The 13,562-nt window shown below is 50.1% G+C and overlaps 1 protein-coding gene across 1 annotated transcript in view; it reads right to left on the bottom strand.

The window, feature by feature from the left end:
- The window catches only part of LOC142771937 (saccharopine dehydrogenase-like oxidoreductase), an 84,858-nt gene extending 71,624 nt beyond the window's left edge, over positions 1-13,234 (bottom strand). The window contains exon 1 of the mRNA XM_075873942.1: positions 12,804-13,234. Within this exon, the coding sequence (XP_075730057.1) occupies positions 12,804-13,212 (409 nt within the window). The 5' untranslated portion in view covers positions 13,213-13,234. The remainder of the gene's footprint in view (positions 1-12,803) is intronic.
- Positions 13,235-13,562: the final 328 nt, after the last annotated feature.

Raw genomic sequence — 13,562 nt, 5'->3', positions numbered from 1 at the left:
ATTTCGATAATATCACGCCCACTCTGCGAACGGTACAGATTATTCTGGAACCTATGCCACCACCAGCGATAACGTTAGAACATCCGACGGCAAGAGTATAATTGCCGACGCGCTTCGCCGCTTGTCAGTAGTTGATCGACGGCCGACGCTCCGTTCGCCGCTATCAGTCCAAGACTGCTACTGTAATCGGACTTTCCGTTTACCGGGCACAGGTTCGTCCAAATAAACAGTTAAGTTCCAACACAAAGTTTTCTGTCTTCGGCCAGGTCACTACCCCATAACATCTTGTGGAGGTGCTGCTTCTTTGATGTTCCGGACGCCCCCTTCAAGCCGCGACCCCAGCCCAAGTGCCAAAGAAGACACGGACGCTAACCCCGAACAGCGAACAAGCCGCAGGCAGAGGGGACTACAACCAGAGTACGGGCCCTTTCCTGAAGCAGCCAGGCAGACCCGGATCCCGACATCAACTACTGAAACCATGACCGCCCCCGTGCAGCCTGCACCACTCCTGCTCCAACAACCCAAAGAGCCGCCAACTTTCCGCGGTTCGCCACTTGAAGACCCGGAAAGCTGGATCGAAAGGTTCGACCGCGTCGCCGCCTTCAATGACTGGACAGACGATGACAAGCTCCATCATGTGCATTTCGCTTTAGAAGATGCTGCTCTCGGACCTAGTTCGAGAATCAAGAGTGAAGCTTTACAATGTGGGACGTCTTTCGCGCCAGGTTGCTCACTACTTTCGCAAGTGTGGTCCGCAAGGAGAAGTCCGCAGCTTTTCTCAAAACCCGCATGCAGATGCCAAACGAAAACGTGGCGCTATTCACGGAAGATATGATTAAACTTTTTCGCCACGCTGACTCCGACAGAAGAAGGTCCGTCTGCTCATGCGAGGAGAAAAGCAGGAAATCTTCGCCGGGCTGATCAGAAACCCGCCAACGACGGTCGTCGAATTCATTTCAAGAGCATCTACGATAGAGAACACGCTCGAGATGCGCACGCGGCAAATATAACCGTAGCTTCTCGTCTACAAGCTACGCCGGCATTCAAGCGCTTGGAACCACTGACTTGCGTGAGACGATCCGAGCGATCGTGCAAAAAGAGCTGCGAAAACTACTTCCTTCAGTGCAGCCTCACGGGCAATCCATCGCGGTCGTCGTACGCCAGGAGATCCAGCAATCACTGGGCGTTGCTAAGCCTCAAGAGCCTCAGCTGCAAGCCATGAGCTATGCTGCTGCAGCCCGCCGCCACGCCTCTCCTCCGCGCGCACGCCAAAACGCTGCCCCATCGCACTTCCATCACCAGAAGCCACCGCCGCCACCGCCGCCACCGCCGCCACCACCCCCACTGACGTCCTACCGTTCGCCAGCGGCCCAGCGCAGTGCGCCGAGGAAGACTGACGTCTGGCGCACCACTGACCACCGCCCACTCTGCTACCACTGCGGCGAGGCAGGAAACACATACCACCATTGCCAGTAAAGACAGATGGGACTGCGTGGCTTCGCCGTCAATGCACCGCGTCCACAGCAAGGAGAACGGCAACGTGACATCGCCGAATACCTGACAGAAACTCAGTGGACACCACGAAGCACTTCCCGTTCGCCGTCGCCCAGCCGCCGCACGTCACCGCACCACCGGCAGTACTCTGGCTCAACGCGGGGCCGGTCTCTTAACCCGTATCCGGGAAACTAAGGGTAGCAACCGATGGAGGTGCGATTGCTGTGCGAGGAACTACCGAAGATCCGACGGCGACGACGACGCCGCAACGGAGCTTTCCGAACAAAATGCCAACCAGGCTAAGCCCTGATGGCGAAACCTCACTTACCGAAGGTGACCTGACGACGCAACATGGAAGCAGCGTAACGAGACGACGCAGCCGTGACCCGACGCCACGCCCTAACTGTAATGCAAGACGACGAACTAGCAACCTCGACGTTCTTATCGACGGCCACAGTGTGGCCGCTCTCGTCGATACTGGAGCTGACTACTCCGTCATCAATGGGTCGTTCACCGCGAAGTTAAAGAAAGTTCGGACGGCTTGGGAAGGCCCTGAAGTCCGCACAGCTGGAGGTCATCTCGTAACGCCTGCAGGAATCTGCACAGCGAGAGTCACCATTAACGGCTGTATTTATCCTACAGACTTCGTAGTCCTACAGCGTTGCTAGAGAGATGTCATCCTTGGCATGGACTTCTTATGCCTCCATGGTGCTGTCATCAACCTAAAAACAAAGTCGATAACATTATCCACAGAAGAAGCACAACCACCGCGCACGCCGTCAGGAAACCATGACTTGAATGTGCTGGAAGAACAAGTCACCATTCCGCCTCGCTCAAGTGTCATTATTTCAGTCGGCGCTCCTAAGCCACCTGACTTGGAAGGCGTCGTTGAAGGCAGTCAGCATCTGTTGGTCACCCGAAATATTTGCGTCGCAAGAGGAATTGCAGAACTGCGGGGAGGCAAAGCAACAGTTATGCTCACGAATTTCAGCAATGAGTACATACATGTGAACAAAGGAACAACGGTCGCATACATCGAAGAAATTGTCGAAGCCACCAGTGTTTTCGCCCTCGCCGATTCTGCGGTACCTGCTCCGAGGAACCAAGCCCCACTGATAGCTTTTGATGTCAATCCCAGACTTCCAATCTATAAGAAAGAACAGCTCAAGGTCCTGCTCCTGCAATACGAAGATTGCTTTTCGTCGTCATCAAAAATTCGGCAGACCCCAATCACAAAACATCGCATCATAACCGAAGAAAATGCCAGACCACTCAGTCAGAGTCCGTACAGGGGTTCGACGCGAGAACGTGAGGCCATGAAGAGAGAAGTTGATGAAATGCTGCGGGATCACATTATCCAGCCGTTCAAGAGTCTATGGGCATCTCCGTGATGTTAGTGAAGAAAAAGTATGGGACCCTACGTTTCTGCGTCGATTATCGCCGCCTGAACAAAATCACCAGAAAGGACGTGTATCCTCTCCCACGAATAGACGACGCACTGGATCGGCTCCATAACGCCAAGTACTTTTCGTCAATGGACCTCAACACTGGCTATTGGCAAATCGAAGTCGACGAAAGAGACCGAGAGAAGACAGCGTTTATAACACCGGACGGCCTCTTCGAGTTTAAGGTAATGCCCTTCAGTCTTTGCTCAGCGCCTGCAACTTTTCAACGCGTTATGGATACAGTACTGGCAGGATTGAAGTAGCAGACTTGCCTTGTGTACTTGGACGATGTCGTCGTGTTTTCCTCGAGTTTCGACGAGCATCTTTGGTGCCTTGAAGCTGTACTTCAAGCCGTCAAGACATCTGGACTCACACTGAAGCCAGAAAAGTGCAGATTTGCGTACGAGGAGCTCTTCTTTCTGGGGAACATTATTAGCAAGTCTAGAGTTCGTCCCGATCCACAGAAAACAGCCGCCATCGCCGACTTCCCGCCTCCCACTGACAAGAAGGCGGTGCGCCGAATTCTGGGCCTGTGCGCCTATTATAGGCGGTTCGTGAAAAACTTCACCCGCATCGCCGATCATCTCACTAACCTTACCAAGGCCGGCGTGGAGTTCAAGTGGGAAACGCCCCAGGAACACGCTTTCCATGAGCTTAAACATCGCCTCCAGACGCCTCCGTTACTTGCCCATTTCGACGAATTCGCCGAGACAGAAATACACACTGACGCAAGCAGCGAAGGTCTTGGCGCCGTTCTTGTGCAGAGGGCTGACGGACTTGAAAGGGTTATTAGTTACGCCAGCCGATCGCTATCCAAAGCAGAAGCCAATTATTCCACAACAGAAAAGGAGTGCCTCGCCATCATCTGGGCTACGTCGAAATTTCGCCCCTACCTCTATGGCAGGCCCTTCAAAGTTGTGAGCGACAACCACGCCTTGTGTTGGCTAGCCACCTTGAAGGACCCTTCAGGTCGCCTCGCACGATGGAGCCCGAGACTTCAAGAATATGGTATTACTGTCATTGACAAGTCCGGCAAGAAACACTCCGACGCCGACTGTCTCTCTCGTGCGCCTGTCAACCAACCACCACCCGACGACCAGGATAACGAATACTTCTTAGGTACGATAACTACAGACGACTTCGCTGAACGAGAGCGCGCCAACCCGGAACTTAAGGCCATAATAGAATACATCGAAGGCAGGACCGCCGAAGTCCCGAAGGTATTCAAGCGCGCACTTGCATCTTTCTTCCTGCGAAACGGTCTTCTACAAAAGAAAACTTTTCACCGCTTCGAGCTAAGTACCTCCTTGTGGTGTCTTCAGCTCTACGACCAGAACTCCTGCACACCCTGCACGACGACCCGACAGCAGGACACCTCCGTGTTTCTCGCACGCTCACGAAGATACAAGAAAGGTACTACTGGCCACGTCTTACCACAGACGTCACTAGTTATGTGAGGACACGCCGGGACTGTCAGCGACGCAAAACACCCCCGACAAGGCCAGCGGGACTTCTGCAGCCAATTGAACCACCTTGCCGACCTTTCCAGCAGATTAGTATGGACCTACTGGGGCCGTTCCCGACGTCGGCTTTCGGCAACAAGTGGATCGTGGTAGCTACTGACTACCTCACCGGCTACGCCGAGACAAAAGCCCTTCCAAAGGCAGTGCATCCGAGGTAGCTAAGTTCTTCGTCGAAAATATCGTCCTACGTCACGGCGCCCCGGAGGTCCTTATCACCGACAGAGGAACGGCATTTACTGCCGACTAAACTCAAGCGATCTTGCCATACAGCCAGACAAACCACCGCCGTACGACATGTACCACCCACAGACCAACGGCCTCACCGAGCAGCTTAAGAAGACGATCGCCGACATGCTGTCAATGTACGTCGATGTCGAACACAAGACGTGGGACGCCATTCTTCCGTACGTGACCTTCGCATACAACACGGCGGTGCAGGAGACGACGCAGATATCTCCATAGTAATTGGTCTACGGAAGGAGCCTGGCAACGACGCTCGATGCCATGTTACCCAACGTCACCGACGAAGAAAACCTCGATGTGAGTGAGTACCTTCAACGTGCCGAAGAAGCCCGACAACTCGCGCGTCTCCGTATCAACAATCAACTGATGACCGACAGCCGCCGTTATAATCTTCGACGACGCTTCGTCGAATACCAGCCCGGTGAACATGTTTGGCTGTTGACGCCGATACGCCGACGTGGACTAAGTGAAAAGCTTCTGCGACGGTACTTCGTACCATACAGGGTGGTTCGACGTCTCGGCCCACTTGATTACGAGGTTGTCCCCGATGGCATCACGAACTCTCAACGACGCCGATCGTGACCTGAAGTCGTCCATGTCGCGCGCCTCAAGCCGTTTCATGCGCGTCAACAAACTGAAACAGTGTTTTTTGTATTATTATTGTATCGTAACTTATTCATTGTACTTTCTTGCATTATTTTTGTACCTTCATCTTTAGTTAAAGCATCGGGACGATGCCTTTTTCAGAGGGGAAATGCCACGTTCCATTTCCCAAGTTTTGTTATCGTCCCAAAACACTACATGATTCTCAGTGCAAACCGCGCCTGCAGTTTTCGAGAAGCTTCCGCACTGTAGTAGATCATTTCGATAAGATCACGCCCACTCTGCGAACGGTACAGATTATTCTGGAACCTATGCCACTGCCAGCGATAACGCTAGAACATTCGATGTTAAGAGTATAAATGCCGACGCGCTTCGCCGCTTGTCAGTAGTTGATCGACGGCAGACAATCCGTTCGCCGCTATCAGTCCAAGACTGCTACTGTAATCGAACTTTCCGTTTACCGGGCACAGGTTCGCCCAAATAACCAGTTAAATTCCAACACAATGTTTCCTGTCTTCGGCCCCGTCACGACCCCGTGACAATATATATACTACGTAACGTCACAAAGATGGCTGGTAACACTGTCCGCCAAAATAAGCTCCAGCATCGTCACCGGCGTCATCTATGACGTTGACGCTGCATTTCCTAGTTCTGACTTGTGTGACCTAGTGAAGCCAGCCAAAAGCTACCGTCATTTTCAAGTTCGGTTACTTTTGCTCATTTGGTTACTTCATGCTGTTTGAAAACAATTTTTAAAAGCAAATCTAGCTTTGCCCGTAGAGATGGGCTACTTCCAACACCCTGTTAGACCTTTTGTGGCGAAGCCACTGCCATGTCGTATCTGCATAAAGCATGGTTACTTGAGAAGCGTAAGCGATGGCAAGCAAGTATGTTCTCGCTGCGCTAAAACCCATCCCGCGGACAGATGTGAAACTGATGATAAGAAGTGTTGCACCTGTAATGAACCCCATAGAGCTTCCTCGAGAGATTGCTCAAAAATGAAAAAAGAGATGGCTGTATTGAGACAAATGGCGACGCGCAATACATGGCTCCACGAGGCCACAGCAATCGTCCGAAAGAGGCACCATCGGCGGCGATGTTGCCCCTGGAAAATAATGTCTCTGTCGGAATAATGCCTCGGACGGACGTATAGGCGCGCGGACGGACGCTTCGCCCCAGTCATCATTATTCACGCCGTGAATATACAGCGATTTTTAAAGACGATAGTCTTTCTTGGGGACCTTCGACGTAAAGCTTTTGGTCTGTCTGTTTGTACGCCCTTGACGGTATCCTAAGAGGCAACAGAAGATACTCCAAACGGCCGACCCCATCCGCAGCGCCCACCAATATTAATCAAAATTCAGCGTCGGTACATGGGCGATTGCCAATTAAAAAGCAACTATTGCGCATATCTGACGCACCATAACAATCCGTCAATATTCTGTATGTGTGTCTTCCACTAGAAAAGGCATACAAAAGTAATTCTAAGTACCGTAGCATTTATCACGCTGCGCTGACCATCCAACTCTTGCACGAAAAGGCAAGTGTTTCCAACGGTTTCCTAAGATGACACGGTTGTGGCACCTACCCGTCGCCTTGCGTTCCACACCTTATCACCACCGATACGGGCGCACACGCCGCGCGCTTCGTTTTCCAAGATAACTGCCAGCTGGCACTGATGTATCACGTGTGACGTGACTTGATGCGCTCATTCACCTCCGCTGCACGCTCGAGGCACTCTAAATCAGCGCCTCCAGAATACCATTCACCAATTTTTTTGCGCAGAACATCAAATAAACATTTTGTTCACTCTCTCTAGACGTAAGACTATCGTCTTTCGACGACATTTGTAGTGTAACATGCAGATACGGGGCCAAACTTTTCCTTAATGCTCAAGCGTTAAAATTACCCATGTCTGCTCACACCGTTGCTGGGTAGACATATACTGTCAGTCACCTGTGGTACATACCTGCATACTAGAGGCACATACCCACCCCCGTTTATGCGTCACACGTCTGGCGGAAAGAGTTTGCCGACGTACGCGATGACAATTTGATAATATTCATGCGATCATCAGCTCGTCATCGTTGTCGAACTATCCTACTCTCCTTTACTAATTTTAGTTTATCAAAAGTTAAGGGGGTGACCACGAGAGCACCAAGAGGTGAGCGGCTATATAGATAAGTATATACGTAGATAGAAGCTCAAGGTAACTACATTATGAAAAGAAATGCTTTACATAAAGTAGTAGTGACGCAATGTATGGTAAACAAGTCACGTCATTTTGTGTGCACTAGGGTCAAACTTCATCTAAATATTGGTTTCCTAGGGCCCTCATTGCTAACGACTCACGCTAAGCATCGCCTTAACAAATTTTCTTTAGTACAGTGGCAGCTGAAATATTATGGTCTCATCATCAGTGGTGTCTATTTATGTCTACTGCCATATGATTCGCCTTGCTTATACATGAAAACTAGTTTTTGGAACTTTCATTCTGCTTTGATGGCACCTTCCGGAGCTGCGTTAAACTTCGCAAACTCGCGCGCGGTGGTCCGAAACACAAAGCGCAATGGGCACCTGACTGGCAGGTCGTGTAATCGACTCCCGGTCGCATTTTTGATGTAGGATAAAATGCTTGAGGCCCGTGTGTTTAGATTTAGGTGCACGTTAAACAACACCAGAGGGTGGAAATTTCTGCATTTGTATACTACAGCGTCTCTCAGATTCATATGGTGATTTTCGAACGATAAACCCCAACGATTAGTTTTGGCTTTGCACGTACGCAAGTTGCTTGACGTGCAGATTGTTAGATACTTGTGAGCTTCAATTTTAATAAGAACAAATGACGACTAGTTGTGGCAAAATGACATTTCAGTTGTATTCATTGGCCACAAAAACGTTATTGCACTGTACACAGTGAGCACCAAGTGTCATTAAGAGTTCAAACAGTGTGTGTAAACTGCCTGCCTTATGTTTTGTTCCCTCTTATTATCAGTTTGTTCCCCGTTATGAGCAGTTAAATCACCGATTAGGGTTATGCATAAAGCCATGCAGATTGCAGTCCGATAAGTTACTTCGCGTACTGAAACACACAGCGCAAATAACGATGGAAACACAGAAAAGAAACACAAATAGCAGTTTCCTCGCCGAATACAATAATGATAGTAGACACCGCGTGTTCGCAACAGAAAGTGGGCCACGGGAATAACTGATTTGTGAAAATCTAGCCTGCGCACTACTACGAATCATTGGATTGCTTTCTCATCTGGAAGGCACGCGCCGCCACGCGTACATGTGTTGCCATTACACTGGATACAAAGAATAAACGTGCGCAGCTTTGGTCTACGAGAGAAGACGAGGAAGTTGAGAATGTTAAGGGCAAGATGGCTGCTTGTCTGATTTTTCGTCTTAGCGAATAGTTTTCTTACATTTATGGTGCCGAAACCCGGGACAGCACATCGTTCCCGCGGATACAGACGCCAATGTTAGGCGTTAGCTCTTAACGGCATGTCAATCAGAGGAATCGTCTAAGTGCAACTACAGCAGGCAGGGTGACACTCCGTATAGGAATCTCTCCCTACCCACAGAACATTGATGAGGAGCTCGTCGACATAGCAATAGAGGTCCACAGGCAAATCTCATTCGCACCGGCGCCCAAAAAATATGCAACACGACTTTCACACTGAGTGACGTACGGCCATAGTCGACTGGCTCCGAAAGCAGTTCACCTCAGCTTCTAACATCGCGTACGTTGGTGCGGCAAGTTTAGATTAGCAGAGACACATAATTGCTGTTGTCGAAAACAACATGATGCTACCGACGAGTGCCTCTGTGCGCACGACCTCGGATACAAAGGCAGAGACGACGGCCATAGCCGTAGCCTTAAGGTTTCAGGGTCGTAGAGGAGAGTCATCAGTTATTGTATCCGACTCCCAGGAGGCCTGCCAGCTCTTTTTAACTGGCCGCCTTCCTGCAATCAAGCTGAGGCTGCTAGGACCAAAACTTACTCCCCACCATCGCTTGATCTTGTGCCACGGACACGCAGGGCTCGAAGGCAACGAAAGGGCAGACGCTCTTAGCTCGCGCGTTTTGTAACCGAGTGGAAAATCCACATTTTTCGTTGATTGCACCAATTCTACCTAGGGAGATTCTAGCTCACCAGTGCTTCAAGCGGCAAAAATGTGGAACACCTCACAGGTCTTTTAAAGGGGAAGAGGCCACCAACCTTAGAAAAATTCAGACGAATGTATTTCCGCATCTACTGAAGCTACACGCGATACATCTAACTCTTTACCCGGCATTGTGTCCGTGGTGTGGCTGTAGGCAGACTCTCTACCACAAATCGGGAGGGGGGGAGGGGCTAACGTAAACCAAGAGACATTGCCAAGTTTCCTGGCAAACCTCTAAGACCTACTATGGAGCAGTGGGAGGCACACCTCGCTAGCTCGGACCCAGGAGTGCAGCTCGCACTTCTAGATCAAGTCTGGCGGGCGGCTAAGGCCAGTAGTCATAAGGCCCCAACCATAGAAGCTCTAAAATTCTCCCTTCCTTTTTTCCTTGAATAAAGCTTCACTCTTCCTCTTCCTTAACGGCACCGTCTCGTTGCCCGTTTGACACTGTACTCAATACTTTCACCAATGATAAAATGACCCTCACAGCTCCACGCACAGCAAGATCTTACTGCAACACTTTTCAAAATATATGCAGGTGCAGAGGACCAAAACACGTTAGCGATCGTGTCGCTGTTCACGAACTTCTAAAGCGCGCATTTCTATGCCCCACAAGGTCCGCACTGATTATAGTAGCTGCTGCCTGTCTAACAGTTGCGCTAAAAAATAATTTTTTCGTTAAAATCAAACACTGCCATGAACTACTTGGACAATGGACCTCCATAATATTGATCGGTGAACTGTCATATGTGAAACGTAAAGACTGCGTTACCCTTATATAAACCTATTTGTTCGCTCTTCGTGTTTGTTCCCTCCGCCACACGGCATGCTTAAATCGCCGGATCTTTAACTCCGCTTCCTGATGACACTGGTTCCGAACAACTTTTCCCCCCCGATGCTTGGCGACCTATTTGAAGCAGCCTTGTGGCCCCCTGCCAGGAACTGGTTTCACTAGCGGTGAACGCGCGCGGCGTCTCGCCCTCAGTACCTGCTCCGAGTGGCCCACGAAACAGAAAAATCGTCTCCGCGGTGCGCCTGCAACGAACTACGCTGCAGTGGAAACAGAGTGCCATCTTTTGTGTTATTTCCGTGCTCTCGGTGATGCGCGGAAGCGCCTGGTCTCTGAGTACCGTCTCCTCGGAGTGCCTTCTATAGCCCTGCAAGACATCCTCCAACCCAACGACTGAGAGGAACTTGGCCACTCTGCCCTTGAGGCCGTATACACTGCTTCCTTGATGACGCGATCTTTAACGACGAGCTTCATTTCGAAGCCTCTCGCCATGCTTATTCGGCTACGCCTGCAGAGGTCTTCACGCATGTTGATATATATATATATATATATATATATTCATAATCATATGGTAGTTTTGGGACGCTCAATTAAGCCCTACATTGCTATTTTCACCGGAAATAGCTGATACGAGTAAATCCCTTGAACATCCAAAACATAGATGCACACCGTTGCGGGAAATGCACTGCTACGTTTTCCTAACGATGCTGCTGAGTGTGCAGTCACTGCGAGGTTAACGAGTGCCAATAACGACGATTATCTCTTAATCCGACAAAGGCGAGCACCTATTACACGCACCGAACAAGCTACATAAGCACAAACAGGAGCCAAGGGCGAAGCCCGAAATGTCGCAAGCCAGCGAAGAGATCAAGGTATCGACGTAGCACGCATCGTTTACGAAATAATTTTAGTGTTCACGCGTAAATACGTATAAAGAACCCTCTACAATACGAACTTGTATATCCTACACAAGAACGTCTCAAGAGAAACGAGGCAATGCAGCAGCGATGAGGCGACTGACGAAACTTGGGCACGGTTGCTGGGACGCACGTGCTTGGCGCGTAAACAGAAAAATTGGCCAAGGTCAGAGATACGCTTGGCGCTTGAGTTCACCGGCCGCGCTTGGCACCCGCCCAAGAGACTTCACTGCGTCGTCGCAGTCAACGTATATATTGAACTTTCACTGCATTCCCTCTGCTGCGCTGTTATAATGGCATACAGGGGGGTGGATAGATGTCGATTGTGGCGCCAGGGTGGGCCACGCGAGTTTTCTGAACAAAAACTGGCGACACGCGGAGTGGAGTTACGAGCGCGTGTTTATAAAGTAGGTCGCGGCTAAAACACCTCCTTGGCATAGAGCAGTTCCGAGTTCGATTCTCACACGAACCGAACAATATTATTATTTTATTTGCGCCATTTGGGATTTCTGCCTCACGGACAACGCTCACGACCAACGACGCCGACACCGGAACTGCTGCGAAACGACCTCAATAAGGCTAGCCTTTTAATGAAGAGTCAGGTATACTCCCGCGAATACACTCCCACGTTTTCATCATATACCCAATTCCGATGAAGGCGGAAATGTTGTATTCCCCTGTGCTCAGATTTGGGTGCACGTTAAAGAACCCCATGTAGTCGAAATTTCCGGAGCCCTCCCCTACGGCGTCTCTCATACTCAGATGCTGGTTTTGGGACGTTAAACCCCACATATATATCTATATCTATCATATGCCGAATCCGATACGACGGGGATTTGAACCGAGGTTTTGTTTTTTGCCTTTTTCTGTGGCCCAACAAGCGGCTATAGGCTGTGCGTTTAATTTAAACCAGGAAGCCATGTGTAGCTCGACGTCACCTTTAGACGATTCAGTGGGGTTTCGCGTGCCGAAGTTACACCGTACTTGGATATTGGAAGGGCTGTATCTGGGCTAATTAGGATTACCTGTGGTTCTAAAACGCGAGCCTAATACCGAACTTGTTTATTCGCTTAGTCCTCGGTGCGCTAAGATAAATCTAGTTTTCATCTGAGGCACTGGTGATTTAAACATAATAAGAGCAACAATCGAATGGGTAAATTTCGGCAACCTGGTGTTTATTAAACGCATCCAAATCTAACCACAAAGTCTCTTTAGCATTGCGTCTTTATCGAAACAGTGCGTAGGAGAAAATTTGTTCCTGAGGAATGGCAGGCGAAGAGGGAGAGGGATATGTGGTCATTGTCCTAAAGTGAAGGCCGGACAGGCAAGGGTGATCGTGTGGCGTTTTGTGCTCTGTCACCCATGGCAGAAAGAAATTTCAGGGGTGCTACGCCACTGCACGTGAATGCGGCCGCCACGGCTGGGATTCGATCCCGCGACCTGCAGCTCAGCAGTCAAGCACCAAAACTACAAGACCACCGTGGCGGGTTATTGGCCAGCATACATTGGTAACCAGTATTTGGAACATTCAGTGTTCGGTCCCGTTATGTTAGCGCGCGTGCTGTTGCGTCAACAAAACAGCCTAGTCTGCGAAGCTCTGCGTAGAACTAGCCTCCCACCTTTCAAGTCGAGGTCTGAGGCGGCCATGCGCAGGGTGCGCCGAAGTTTGTCAGCGTCCCGTCCCGCCACGCCCCAACGAAGACCCTCGCACGAGCGGTGCAGCTCCTGGAGCACATAAGTACCCGTTACACCGGTGGCTCCGAAGAGGACGATGTCCAGCTCCCTCGACGCAGACATCCTGCCGTTGCGCACGCTCAACACCGTCTGCTCTTGGCACGCGTCACTCCCTCTGATCGAAAAACGTCCTCGCCACTTTTCGCTCGTCAACCTTTCACTTGCGCAAGTGTTGCTCCACACGAGAATGTCTGAGCGGTTGCTTGTTTGGGTAGAATCCCGCAAACAAGGCAATCGGCCGACGTATGTAGTAGGTGTGCCAATTTCGCAAAGTTCCGTCACTGAGGCTATCATTGGCTTAACGCGTCTGCGCAGAGTCAAGACCAGTGCTGTTGAGCAGTTTTGAAGTGACAGCTCGTGGGAGCTCAATGATCGCACGGATCTTCATAACACTATCACGCGCCCAAAGGAACTGACAAGGGAATTTTGCCAATAAGGAAAAACGTGCGCAAACTCACAGACTACTGGGTAGCAATTATTTTCCTTTATGTGCATTTTGAAATATATTTCGTTTCTTTCGTTTGTAGATATCTCGTTGCTTTCACTGGTTAGTTTTATCATTTCTTTCCTTTACGGAGTCTCTTATTTTTATTTTTTATCTCTTGCCCGAGACACTGCAACACCTCAGCTACAGCGGATTTACA

Source organism: Rhipicephalus microplus, chromosome 9 (genome assembly GCF_043290135.1).
Source record: "Rhipicephalus microplus isolate Deutch F79 chromosome 9, USDA_Rmic, whole genome shotgun sequence".
In the NCBI taxonomy this organism is placed as follows: Eukaryota; Metazoa; Arthropoda; class Arachnida; order Ixodida; family Ixodidae; genus Rhipicephalus; species Rhipicephalus microplus.
Note: the sequence above shows the minus strand (reverse complement) of the source record. Positions and strands in the feature narration are given on the sequence as shown.